Raw genomic sequence first — 14,003 nt, forward strand, 5'->3', positions numbered from 1 at the left:
TAATGGCAGAAACACTAGAGGATGACCTCCAATCAGTAGTGGAATGGGGACAAAAATGGATGGTAACGTTCAATGCCACCAAGACAAAACTGGTTTCATTCAATAATTACAAGAAACCTTCTTTACCACCTATAGCAATGGCCAACTACTCTTTATCTGAGAGTACGTCTCTCAAGCTCCTTGGCCTAACATTCACAGGAAACATGAGTTGGAACAATTACATCGAGGGCATTGCCAGGGCCGCTGCGAGGAAGGTGGGCTCTCTCTACCATGCTAGAAAACTTCTAACACCCGAAAGTATCCTGTACCTCTATAAGGCCACTATTCGCCCATGTATGGAGTATTGCTGTCATATTTGGGCCGGTGCATCGGCTACTAGTCTCTCGCTCCTTGACAGGGTTCAAAAGAGAGTCGCAAATCTGATAGGCCCTAAACTGGCATCTAAACTTCAGCCTCTGTCCCATCGTGGAAATGTTGCATCCCTCTACCTGTTCTACAAGTATTATAATGGTGAATGCTCTGAAGAACTGCAAGCACTTGTGCCCCCACGACGTGAACACCCTCGACAGACCCGACAAGCTGCAAAATCCCACCCCCACACTGTAGAGATCCCTAGATGTAAAAGATCCTTCTACTCCAGTAGTTTCTTCCCCAGAACTGCTAGACTTTGGAATTCCATTCCAGGTCACTGCTTCCCCAACTGTACTGACATGCATAAGTTCAAGTGCAACGTGAACCAACATCTCGCTACCCTAATCCCTACATAGTACCCCAGTAGATGTTTCCCCTGATAGTAGCTCCCTACACCAAAGTGGCAATGTGCCTTGTTTGGGGTGAAAATGTAATAAAAAAAAAAAAAAAGATTCCATGAACAAAGTTTCCAGCTGACTACAATCTGATTGTCTTCAAGTCCAATGTAAACAAGTTCTTGATGAGTCGTTCCCCCCTAAGTAATCCAATTTACAAAATTCCCACTACTTTCATTTACTACGCTATAATCACATTGACTAATGTATACCCAGTAACCCTTATCCTCGAGTGGCTCCTGGGCCTTGATAAGTGGTGATTTCTGTGTAAATAAAAAAAGTAAAAAAAAATCATCCCATCACTAATTAGAACCCTCTATTTTGTTCTTGCAGACCCCTCCCTCCCGTAATGCAGAGACCTCACTTTGAAAACCCCTGGTTTAGACACTTCACATATTGACCTATACTTTAAATTTAACCTTTGTTCCCTGAAAACATTTCATGACCTATGACCTATGACCTCTGTTAAATAAAAGTAACTTTACATGTTTTATCAGTCACATTTAACCATACATTAAAAATAAATGGTTTAAACAAAATAAAGAAATAGGACTAAACAGGGTATAAAGATACAAGCCCACAAGACAAACAAAAGGGACTTCAGTAAATACCGGTTTCAACTTGATTATTGGCTATACACATGGCTTCTATAAACTAATCTAAAATAACCAAATTGTTCGGAATTTCATGAGTTTTCATCAGAAAGACTTTTTTTTTATAAATAGAGTGCATTTTTTTTTAATATATTTACAAAACTTTTTAATAAAAATATTTAAACCAAATTTTTTAATGGGAGGCATTATATTTTTTTTAAATAAGGAAAAACCAACTGTTTCAATCCACAGTGTCCCATTTTGGGTGCAATAAACGAAAAAATGAAAACAAGAAACTGAGTTACATTATTTTTTAGTAGCCATTTTTAATTTTAAGTAAATAAAAACGAGCTTTATCATTTTTAAAATATTTCGTCGGAAGTGTTTACCGAAATCCGTCTCTTTTGTTTCTCTCATCAGCTGGAATCTTTATACCCTGAATGGTCCAAAAAACATTCTCACTGTAATTACAACTGACTCTTACTTTGTTTAGGATGTTTTCCGCAGTTTCTGCACCCAATAACCGCAGTCCCGCAGTAGCCTTTAAAGCAATTGGACACGAATGTTGCAAATCTTTCGGAACAACTTTTTTCGCTTCATCGAGCATTCCAACCAGACTCTCGGCTGCCTATGGGTAAAAATATATATATCAATCATTATTCATTATAAGAGTTTATCAAGAATGAGGGTTGAGGATATGTGTTGCATGGAGAGAAATGATATGAGAATGATACAATAGGTGTGTAATGTGAGTCCAAAAGACAGGCTTAGATCTGTGTGTGCATGTGAGAAAGAGAGTTTTCTATGGACTCTGAAACGGCTGGGCCATTTATTTTAAACTAGCCTGGGTGCCCGATGTTAAAAAAAGAAAAAAAGTTGCAGTAGGCAGGCAGGCTCGAACCCGTACCTTAAGGAAGAAAAGAAAGTGAAAAAAAAAAACGTGACGCATTAGCTGTTGCACCCATCGCCAAACTAGAAGTGATGTAGGTTTAAATTAAGACCAGACAATTGAAAAGAGTGAAATGACTTTCGAAAATATCGGTGAAAAAAGCGACCCCTCCCTGTAGAAAAGTGCCCAGTTAAGGGTGAAGGACTGAATGTTTTGGCCAATTTTTTTTGATATTTGTTTTCCGAAGGGTCAAGCTTCAAAATGATACCGATCTCATGAAAATCCGTCACCTCTGTCGAAATTTTTTGCAAGACATACATACATACATACATTTAAACAGACAGGTGAGATTTATATTATAGACTAGCGGGGGTGCCCGGCGTTGCCCGGGTGTTTGTAGGTGTATAAAAAAAATTGTTAGTAGGTAGGCAGACAGGCTCGAACCCGTGACGCAAAGGTGGAAAAGAAAGTGAAAGAAAACCTAACATCTTACCACTACGCTAAGCCTTGAGGTTAATAACCTGATAACTTACCACCATGCTATGTGGGCAGAAAACTCAGAATGGGTGAACTTAAACGATTAAAAAGTTATGTGACAGGTTCATAAATTCAATAAGGTCAAACATTACGCAATAGAGGAAATGAAATCCCACACTTAACTTTCGCTGCGAGACAGTTTTTTTTTGGTATGGTTTTGTTTCCCCAAGATGTTGGGGGAAAACCAGCTCCCCATAAAAAGGAGGAGTGTCCAAATGAATAGCAATTGTCTGATATGACGGGTTTTCACCGCATTGATCAAAGCTGATTTGCTTTCTGGACATCCCTGCCACAAAAGCCGAGGAAGATACATTGTTTCAATTTAGTTTCACTTTATTTATACTAAAAAGCCAAACAAACCCACGACACAATGGAATAGCACAAATTTTATAAAAGTCAATCAAAATAAATCTAGACACAATGTCCCTTCGCAAATCGTACATATTATGATCTAGGGAGAATATAAACAGTTTTAAGAAATAGTAAACCCCTGGCGATAAAAGCGTTTGCTGAACATGCAAAAATGCGTAAGCTGCTTTTGCCTTTTATGTATAGACTAGCGGGGGGTACCCGGCATTGCCCAGGTGTTTTTCGGTGTGTGTGCTTGAGCGGGGTGTTAATCAAAACATAAGAATAAGTGAAGTAAATATTTTTTAAAAAAACACAAAAAAAAAAACTAACGTAAGGCAAACGAGTGATGCTAAATGTAAAAATCGGAAAAACAAAAAAAGAAAACGCAAAAAAGAAAACAGAACGTTAAAAATACTTTAAAAAATCTGAAAAATAACCCCCCCCCCCCAAAAAAAAAATGCGTGAAAAATGGCTTAAATAACCCAGGGGGTAACCCGGCATTGTCCGGGTGTTTTTTGGGTGTGTGTGGTCAGGCGGGAGTGTGGGGGGGGGGGGTTAATGAAAACCTAAGAATAAGCAAAGTAAAAAAAAAACAGAAAAACGAACGTTAAAAAAATCTGAAAAACACGTGAAAAATGGCTTAAATAACCCTGCTTCAATATTAAAATTGAAAAAATTGAAAAAAAAGACATCTCACACCACGATTCGAACCCAAAACGTTTAGATAATGACCCAGCGCTCTAACCACCTGAGCTAAGGCGACGTCGACACAATTCTGTCGCTTATTCAAATATTTAAAGTAAATCAAGTTACGACATCGTATGACGCATGCGTAGAAGCGAACTCGTCATGAGAGGATGGTTTTTGCCCCCTGTAGAAAAGTGCTGATTTCAGAGTGAAGAAATTAACGTTTTTCACCAATTTTTCGATATTTGTCGGGCGAAGGTTGGAAGTTTAAAATGATACCGATCTGACGAAAATCCGTGACCATGTGGAAAGTTTTAGCAAGACATACAAACACACATACATACATACATACATACAAACATACATACACACATTTTCGCTTTTATATATATAGATTTCACACAAATATACTTTGTGACTGTGAGTGTTTTTATGCATCTGATAAGTACCAAAAATTAATAATAAAAAAAAATCTGATTAAAAAAGAAATAGTCCGATTTTAACCAAAGTTAACATCCTTATACTGCCTAAAATCACAAGTGCATTTGAGTAGTTTTATCATCACACAAGCAGAAGGGCCCGGTATATAAAATTAACAGTAGCTTCTTTGATAAGACAGGAGCAAGTTCGAAATTAATGCTTTTGTTTAGAGCACAAGTGGACTATGACACTTGACTTTTGTATATGAAACTTTAATTCAAGTTATTATATAAAATAATTTTATGAAATAACAGAGGAAAGGTTAAATCATGCGATATATGCAGAACAGAAGACTTTATTGTTGGGGGTGCAGAAATACCTGGTTTAGAACCCAGGGGTGGGGCTACCCCTCTTGGAGTTGATGAACCTGTAGATCTCCCCAGGTCATCCATCAAGGAGAAGGAAAACTGATGTTAAACCTGTGCTGCTTCCCTGATATGTCTTAGCACCAGATAAACACAGGAGGGCAGCTTGTTTGTGACGGGACACCGGACGATGCCGGGTGTCCCGTTCAGCTAGGTGAAGATAATAGTGACATATATCTGTTATAATCTGGTGCCAATGACTATCACGATCTGTTGCCGTGACTCTTGTGTTACAACCTGATGCGCGTGACACGTCCCGTTACATGTTTAGTCCTGGTTGACGACCTTCCTAGAGCTGGTGACTCAAACAAATTATTGGTTTACAAACTAAAACTGCTTATGGAGTATATAAGCTCTGCCTATCACGTGGTTTTCACACTCCTATAAGTAGAGGTGCGATCACAGGGACTCGGCAGAGACACACAGTGCTTGGACTTGTTTCCTGACTAAAGCAATGAATGCTGTTCTGCCTTATCCCTATCCCCTAAAACTTTGAATGATGGATGAAAGTGCTTGCGTTAGTAGATGTAGAAGAGTTGAGGTAGCAAGGTCAGCCAACAAGAAAATGTGGAAGTTAGCCTTAAGGATGGGCTTCAGAGAAAATGTGATGAAGTCCTGGCCAGAGATAAGTTAGTTCGGAAGTCAATTTCTAAAAGTTGTCCAACGAATGCCAGCACGTGAAAACGGGCATTAAGCTGAATATACTGATGAAATATCATATGAGAATGATTATGTCAATAAATGTAGAACAGTTGAAGTAGCAAGGTCAGTTGGCAGGAAAAAGGGGCCAAGAAAACATGCTAGGAAGCGATCATTCTCATCAGATCATATGAAGCTGAAGATTCTATTGTTGGCATTGGTTTCCCCGATATCTTTCTAGTCAAAGTTCTTTCTAGAAAGACATCAGGGATCACGGGAGGGACTACACGAAGGTTGCCAACATCCTATGTGAAAATGATTTGTGTGGAACAGACTGGATTTGAACTTGGGACGCCCAGGTTGCCAGTCTGTGCCATTAACCACTGAACACCACCACATCCCGAGAGGCAATGATAAGCATAAATTTCAGGTTGGTTGGTTGGTTGGTTGTTTTTGTTTTACGGCATATCAGAGTGAACCTGGGAGCAATGGTAATTAAAGGGTGGCTCCACACTCCCCAAAGCCCACAAGCTGGGGCCTCACCACTGGATATAGTTTAAGGTCATATCCAGGACCCCCATTGAGGGACTTTTACCCTCTGCAGGAGGGCAGTCGGCATATTCTAATGCCCCACCGACAGGGCCCATAAATTTCAGGGAAATAGAAATAAAGATCTAGAAATGAGTTATAAGCTGTCCAACACATGTCAGCATGTGAAATAGATGATGATGATGATGATGATGATGATGATGATTTTAAGCCGTTATTTACTTTCCTCTTTCGCTGGATGTGACACAAGGCCAGTTTTATTGGTTTAGTTGTTTTGTTTTGGGTTATTTATTATTGAATCTGTTAACTTTGGAAAAAAAAAGTTTTGATGTTTCAAATTGTTTATATTTTCAAATATTTATTCATGGTGTTTGGTTTGGTTTGTTTGTTTTCACGGCATATCAATTCTTTTCGAGTTATTTAGTGCCAAATCTGGTAATTTTGGCAAAAAAAAATTTTATGTTGCAAGTTGTTGATATTTTCAAATTTTCACCGGCTACGAGCAAATAGCTCCACTGCCGCGTGGTTAGCTTAGGAAAGACATCGGCTAAGGGAGTAAAACCCGTCAAAAAATCCATTTCGCAATCCTGATAGGTGGATAGTGAAGCACTGCAACACTTTTCAAGCAACTCGTCTGGACTCCAATCTTTGGTTCCCCCCCTGTCCTGACTTTCACAAAAAACTTGTCTAATATCAATAATTCCCCTCCCCCCTCTTTATCTTTGCCTAAACCTAAATGTAGATTCGATGAACAAAGCTTCTTTCTTAGTACAGCACACCTGTGAAACTCTTCAGTTTTCCTGCTTTCCAGCTGACTACAATTTGGTCGTATTCAAGGCCAACGTAAACAAATTCTTGTTGAACCGTCCCCTTAAGTAATCCAATTTACCAAATTTCCACTACTAACGATTACTGCAACATGTTCCCTTTGACCACGGTACACTCATTAACCATTATCCTCGAGTGGCCTCCGGGCCTTGTTAAATGGTGACTCCTTTATAAAAAAAAAAAAACTGCATTTGCGCTGTCTTTGACTGTATGTGCTTGCCTTTTTGACGGACTGTGTCTGCAATACCGCGAGAGGGATCCTGGTAACTGGGCACACCTAGCTCCCCTTATTAACCGCCCAGGCCTGCATCTAGATGTAACAGAGTATGTATCGGCACGTGTGAACATATCAGCAGCAGCTGAAAGAAAGCGAGCTAGCAAAAATATTAGCAGCAGCAGCCATTAAAGCATGTATGCAAATTAGCAAGTGCGTGCAAGCTTGCGTCACAAGAAAAGGAGAGAAAAATAAACCACGTGAGTAATTATTGGCTTCCCCACAAGAGAAAATTAGGTATGAGGCCGTTTTTTAATGTGGAGAGGGGAGAGGGGAAGGGGGACCAGGTCCCGAGAGGTAGGAAATGGGAGCTGGTAGTTGAGAATCTCTCTTGGTATATAGGGTTGCCCCTACATGGACCAGGAGCTCATTGCCACAAGGACTTTGATTGCAGTATCTTCTGGAACAGATGGTATTTATTTGCTCCCCCACCGAGCAAATTAGGCACAAGGCCGATTTTTAATGTGAGGATTTAAGGGGAAATGGGGACCAACTCCCCGGGGAGTAAGGGAGTTGGATAGTGACAATTGGTATGAAGGGTTGCCCCTACATTGACCAAGGTCTTATATGTGGAGTCGCCCCCACATATGGTCTTTGCTTGCAGTATCTGACATTTTCATCTTGTCATCCAGGCCACGGAGACCATGTGGGCTAGATTTATTTACTTCCCAACTGAGCAAATTAGGCACAAGGCCGTTTTTTAATGTCGAGAGATTGGGGAAAGGCGGACCAGCTCCCCAAGGAGCAGGGAAGCTGGATAGTGACAATTGGTATGAAGGGTTTCCCCTACATTGACCAATAACTGATTGCTACAAGAGTAATGGTCTTATATGTGGGGGCAACCCCACATATGGTCTTTGATTGCAGCATCTGCCGGGACAGACACTACACTTTGATCTTGGATATATATTTTACTAGCATTTCACCCTGGCGTTGCCCGGGTGTTTTGAGGTGCATGTTGAGCAAAAAAAACAAAAAACGGTCAATTTTTTTAACTTGACCCCTATTATGACCCCTTAACATTTATTCTTTTGGGCTCAAATCAAGTTATTAAGTTAGATCCATGTCCAAGGAACCTATATCTAAAATTTCAAGTGTTTAGACCCAAAATTTTTGGAGGAGTTTGGTAGAGTTCTCAAAGGTCAAATCGTTGAACTTTGACTCCTTAATCGCCAAATTTCTGTTCGAAAACCAATCACATCGATTTTCCCAAATCTCAGTACCCTGTATATCAAATTTCGAATCTGTAGGCTTAAAATTGACAGAGTTATTGCGTAGGGAAATGTACACAGACACACACACACAGACACGTTTACTTTTATATATATATATATATATATATATATATATATATAGATAGATAGATAGATAGATAGATAGATTACAGGTAAGAAAAAATTTTACAATATAAAATTGAAAAACGAAATCATTACACGCAACAAAATTAGGCACAAGGCCCCCTAAGAAGAGCGTCAAGTGGCAGGGAGACAGAAACATTTAAAAAAGCACATATGCGTAAGAGGACTTTGGAAATATAATGAAATGCATTGTTTTGGAAGAACCACAAGTAAATGCATTTTATTTGCATTTAAAAAATTGCTGAGACGGATTTTTATTTCTTGCAAAACGCCACTTGATGTAAGGACCTAAAAAGATATAACTTCACAGACATCCACTTGTCAACGAAAAGCGTCATATGTTAGGTAAGTACAAAGTTGTTCTTGTATTTATTTTCAGCAATCTTGTTACTCTTGTTTCCTGTATTTTGTCCTTTAGTCCTCACATTCCATGAACGATGTTTCTGACAAAGGAGGAAGAATTGCTGTCGTCTGGGTCAGAATCTATCCATTTAATACATATTGTTGGTTAATTTTTTACCACCCTTTTTAGATCCTTGCATCAAGTGGCTTCATGCTTTGTCTGGAGCGATTTCCATAAACAAAACGGCTTTCCTCAAAGGAGAAAGTACCTAAAAACTATCAAATTCACAAGTGATCCGCAGTTGCATAAGGGGGAGATGACAGCGTTATGGTTTGCAGTTCTTGCAAGAAGGTATGTAGACCCTCCTACATGCAGCGCTTGGTATTCCCAAATGGTCACCCATCTGGTATTGACCAGGCTAAAAGTTGCTAAACTTTGGTGATCTAACGAGAACCGGTGTGTCAACATGATTATGCCATATCAATTTATTATTGTCTTTATATATATATATATATATATATATATATATATATATATATATATATGTGTTATTTTATTTATTTGTTTTTATATTTTTATGTTATTATTATATATATTATTATATATATTATTTTATTTATTTTTATATGTTTAGATTATTATAATTTTATATATATTAATTATGTATTTTCATATTTTTAGATTATTATCGTTTTATGTATACTATTTAATTTATTTATATTATATTTGTAGATTATTATTATTTTATATATATTATTTTATTTATTTATTTTTATATTTTTATGTTACTATTTTATATATTATTTTATTTATTTGTTTTATATTTTTATATTGTTTTTTTATAAATATATTTCATTTTATTTAATTAATTTTATATATTCATATTATTATTATTATTATTATTATTATTATTATGCATATTTCATTTTATTTAATTAATTTTACTTTTTATATTATTATTTTCTATATATTATTTTACTTGTTTACTTCATATTTTCATATTATATATATATATTGTTGTATTCATTTTTCTATTTATATTAGTATATTACTGTACTTATTATTTTTATATATTTTATGTCATTATTTATATATATTATTTTATTTATTTGCTTGTATATTTTATATTGTCATTTTATGTTTTTTTTTATTTTTTATTTATATTATCATTTTATATTTACTATTTTATTTATGTTTATATTATTTTGTTTCTTTTTTATATTATTATATAAATATTATTTATTTTTATATCTTTGTATTATTTTATATAAATTTGTTATTTTACATATATTATTTTATTCATATATTTTATATTATTTTATATTTTTTATTTATTTTTATATTATTATTTTTTATTTACTATTTTATTTATGTTTATATTATTTTATACATATTATTTATTTTATATCTTGTATTATTTCATATATATATTATTTTTTTATATATTATTTTATTTATATATTTGTTATATTATTTTATTTTTTATATGATTATTTTAAATACATATTATTTTTATACTGTTACATTATTATTTATATATATTATTTTATTTATGTATTTGTTTTTTATTATATTTTTACAGTATTATTTATATATATACTATTTTATTTATGTATTTTTTTACATTTTATATATTTTTATTTATGTATAGATATTCTTTTAATAATTTATTTTCATATTATGTACATAGTATTTTTTAAATATACATATATATTGTATTAATAGTTGTAAAAGAAATGAATTACTTTGTGATTTTTCAAAACCATTTTCCAAAGCCATTGATTTTTCAAAACCATTTTTCAAAACCATTGATTTTTCAAAATCATTGATTTTTCAAACCATTTTTCAAAATCATTGATTTTTCAAAACCATTTTTCAAAACTATTGATTTTTCGCACCATTTCTCAAAATCATTGAATTTTCAAAACCATTTTTCAAAACCATTTTTCAAAATCATTGATTTTTCAAAACCATTGATTTTTCAAAACCACTTTTCAAAACCATTGATTTTTCAAAACCATTGATTTTTCGAAACCATTTTTCAAAACCATTGATTTTTCGAAACCATTTTTCGAAACCATTTTTCAAAACCATTGATTTTTCAAAACCATTTTTCAAAATCATTGATTTTTCAAAACCACTGATTTTTCAAAACCATTGATTTTTCAAAACCATTTTTCAAAATCATTGATTTTTCAAAACCACTGATTTTTCAAAACCATTGATTTTTCGAAACCATTTTTCAAAATCATTGATTTTTCAAAACCATTTTTCAAAACTATTGATTTTTCGAAACCATTTTTCAAAATCATTGAATTTTCAAAACCATTTTTCAAAAGCATTTTTCAAAATCATTAATTTTTCAAAACCATTGATTTTTCAAAACCATTTTTCAAAATCATTGATTTTTCAAAATTATTGATTTTTCGAAACCATTGATTTTTCGAAACCATTTTTCAAAACTATTTTTCAAAACCATTGATTTTTCAAAAACATTGATTTTTCAAAAACATTTAAACTATCAAATAGAAAGGTTTTCGTAGTTTAAAGTTCATGTATTGAAATATTAAAAGTTTTCCAAAATATTTACATACAATAATTAAAAATAAAAAGAAGCCCTGTGAATCAACAGAAAAGGGTATGTTCCTTTCAAGAGGTTTTCATAAAGCCATGATAATAATTGTATAATTATACCACTTACCTTATTAGTATCGTGAGCATAGGCAGACAAACCAGGTTTTATCTCTCGAAATGTGTCTTTCACTAATGTCATTTGTTTTCCTACAAAAAAATTTTATTATTGTTATTAGATTTATTTATATTATTAATAAAATTCTAAATGTTTATTTTTTTACTTGTGTGTGTGTGTGTGTGTGTGTGTGTGTGTGTGTGTGTGTGTGTGTGTGTGTGTGTGTATATACCAATAAAACTTTGGAACGGATGCACCGAATTGAAAAATTCTTTTTCCCCCTGAAAGGTGTGAATCCCTAGATTGTCCTTATCTATATATGGTTCGTAACGAACAACACTGAGTTACACAAAAAGCCCGAAATAAGGGTTTTTTGGCCGTTTTGTTTTTGTCGAAAAAGTTACCTGCCCATGTCAACGGAATTTAGCACTGTTTGTATAAAGTCGCGGTAACATCTTTCAGCATATGGAAAGAACTTGTGGCACAATGGATAACACGTCTGACTATGGATCAGAAGATTCCAGGTTCGAATCCTGGCAAGTTCATAATAATTTTAACCATCATTTTATCCAACGTTTACTCATTATCCTCACCCTTAGGGCATTTTTGTTTTTTCAGTGATTTTGTTTTGTGCATATGGGAATTTCCCATACTCTGAGTTCACAACGTTAGCGTTGATGGTAAGACGATGTTGAGTGTATTCGATTTTATGTTTGACTTGGTGTTGTGTGTGCCAACACGGCGCAGCCGCTAGTACAAAATAAAATCTACTTCAATTGTAATTTAAATATTTTTGTTTGTTTTTTTTTTACGAACTTTCTAATAAAACTGTATTTCTCGATCTGAAATAAATTTTCTAATTTACTTTTCAAACTGTTGAGAATATAATTTTTATTCAATGTTTCAATCATCAGTGGCCATGTTTTTTTTTCTTACATGAAAAATATTTACACTTTTTAAAATTGTTGTATACGAAAACAAAATCCCATGATGCACAAATAAAAAATATAAGTTGAAACATTCTTTTAGTCACCCTCTCCAACCAAAAAAAAAATCATAGCAAAATTTACTGATTTAAAAGCAAAAATGAAGAGATTTAAGATCTAAACTGTAAAGTTATTCCAATAGCAATTATCCTCACAAATAAAAGTCTGTTCCTGACTAGCCAATTTCATTAGTTATTTTTGACAATAAAATTTGTAAATACTGATTAGCCAATATAATTTGTTATTGTTATACCATGTTATTGGCAATAAAATAACATACTTCACAAAAAATTTACCTTAAAAAGTTACTTAGTCCCATGCAGACAACTGCTACTATGGAACATTTTTAGATAATCATCAATAAATATAAAAGCGAAAATGTATGTATGTTTGTATGTGTGTTCACTTTTTCTGTATGTCTACAAAAGGCTTTTTTCAGAGAAGCGGTCGGTCGCTTCATAACTTTTTAAAACTTTTTATATCACATATAAATCGTAATATCTCAGAGTTAACAACGAAGCTCGCCAGTCTATTTAATTTGCTCGATTTCGGGAAGATAAATATTCAACATTTGTCGCTCGCCGCATGTGGGTTAGTCTTTTTCCTATAACATCCTGGGAAAATAAAAATAAAAAATACTATCCCGCAGTCAAACTTGACCTCATTAACTCATTAAAACGGGCACCTGCCAAATCCAAGTAATTAAATAAATTCAAACGTGTTTCCGTTAGTATCTCGCAGTGGGGCAATGGTTAACGTCGCACGTTTTTTTTCACACTTTAATTTACAACTTTGCCTCAACAATTTGGGTTCAATCCTCATACTTACCTACCAAAACATTTTTAACCCCCACCCCCACCCCCGGAGTTTCCACACACACCTCCAAACACCCGGGCAACGCCGGGTACCCCTCGCTAGTCTATATATATACATATGAAAGCAAAAATGTGTGTTTATGTATGTATGTATGTATGTGTGTTTGTATGTCTCGCAAAAACTTTCGACAGAAGCGACGGATTTTCACGAGATTGCTATCATTTTGAAGCCCGACATTTTGGACAACAAATATTGAAAAATTGGCCAAAAACATTAATTCCTTCACTCTAAAATGACCAGTTTTGTACAGGGAGGGAGTAGCAAAAAATCGTTCTTTCATTTTCTACGACTACTGCGACGATAACGTCATGTTTGACCTAGAAAACGTTGATGTTACGAGCGGTGTGCAATAAGTAATGCCCCTGACCCACTTCCAGTTGTCTGATCTAGCTGAAATTTTGCATGTGCAATGATTTATATCTCTACGGGTTATGTGGCAAATTACAGATCTGAACTAATTGTGATTTCTATTTTACAGGTGTTTGAACTGAGTCAGGTGTGAAATGGAGCCTATTGAATGTCGAGCAGTGATCCGGTTTTTGTATTTGAAAGGACACACACCACAGGAGACTTTTGATGAAATGAAAGAAACTTATGGTGATAATGCCCCATCATATGACCTTGTAAAATGCTGGCATCATGAATTCACACATGACCGGAAGTTTGTGGAAACAGCTCCCAGACCTGGTCGCCCCCCCTTCTGCCATTGATGAGGCATCTGTCCGTCAAGTTGAGGCTGCCATTTTGGAAGAT

General features: G+C 34.7%; 1 protein-coding gene and 1 non-coding gene across 5 annotated transcripts in view; one reads left to right on the forward strand and one right to left on the reverse strand.

Moving 5' to 3' along the window:
- Positions 1 to 14,003, reverse strand: part of LOC145256456 (ectonucleoside triphosphate diphosphohydrolase 5-like) — a 110,832-nt gene that overhangs the window by 53,317 nt on the left and 43,512 nt on the right. For all 4 annotated transcript variants that reach the window (XR_013863993.1, XR_013863994.1, XM_080115382.1 and 1 more), the window contains exons 3-4: positions 11,401 to 11,480; positions 1,884 to 2,027 (exon numbers count right to left, since the gene is read on the reverse strand). Coding sequence is in view for 2 of the 4 variants with exons in the window: in XM_080115382.1 (XP_079971508.1) it covers positions 1,884 to 2,027; positions 11,401 to 11,480 (224 nt within the window). In the remaining 2 variants the exon portion in view is untranslated. The remainder of the gene's footprint in view (positions 1 to 1,883; positions 2,028 to 11,400; positions 11,481 to 14,003) is intronic.
- On the forward strand, positions 11,861 to 11,933 carry Trnah-aug (transfer RNA histidin (anticodon AUG)). Its single transcript has one exon. It is a non-coding gene; the product is annotated as a tRNA-His (tRNA).

The sequence above is a fragment of the Euprymna scolopes genome, chromosome 32 (assembly GCF_053919585.1).
Source record: "Euprymna scolopes isolate OS-2025 chromosome 32, ASM5391958v1, whole genome shotgun sequence".
NCBI lineage: Eukaryota > Metazoa > Mollusca > Cephalopoda > Sepiida > Sepiolidae > Euprymna > Euprymna scolopes.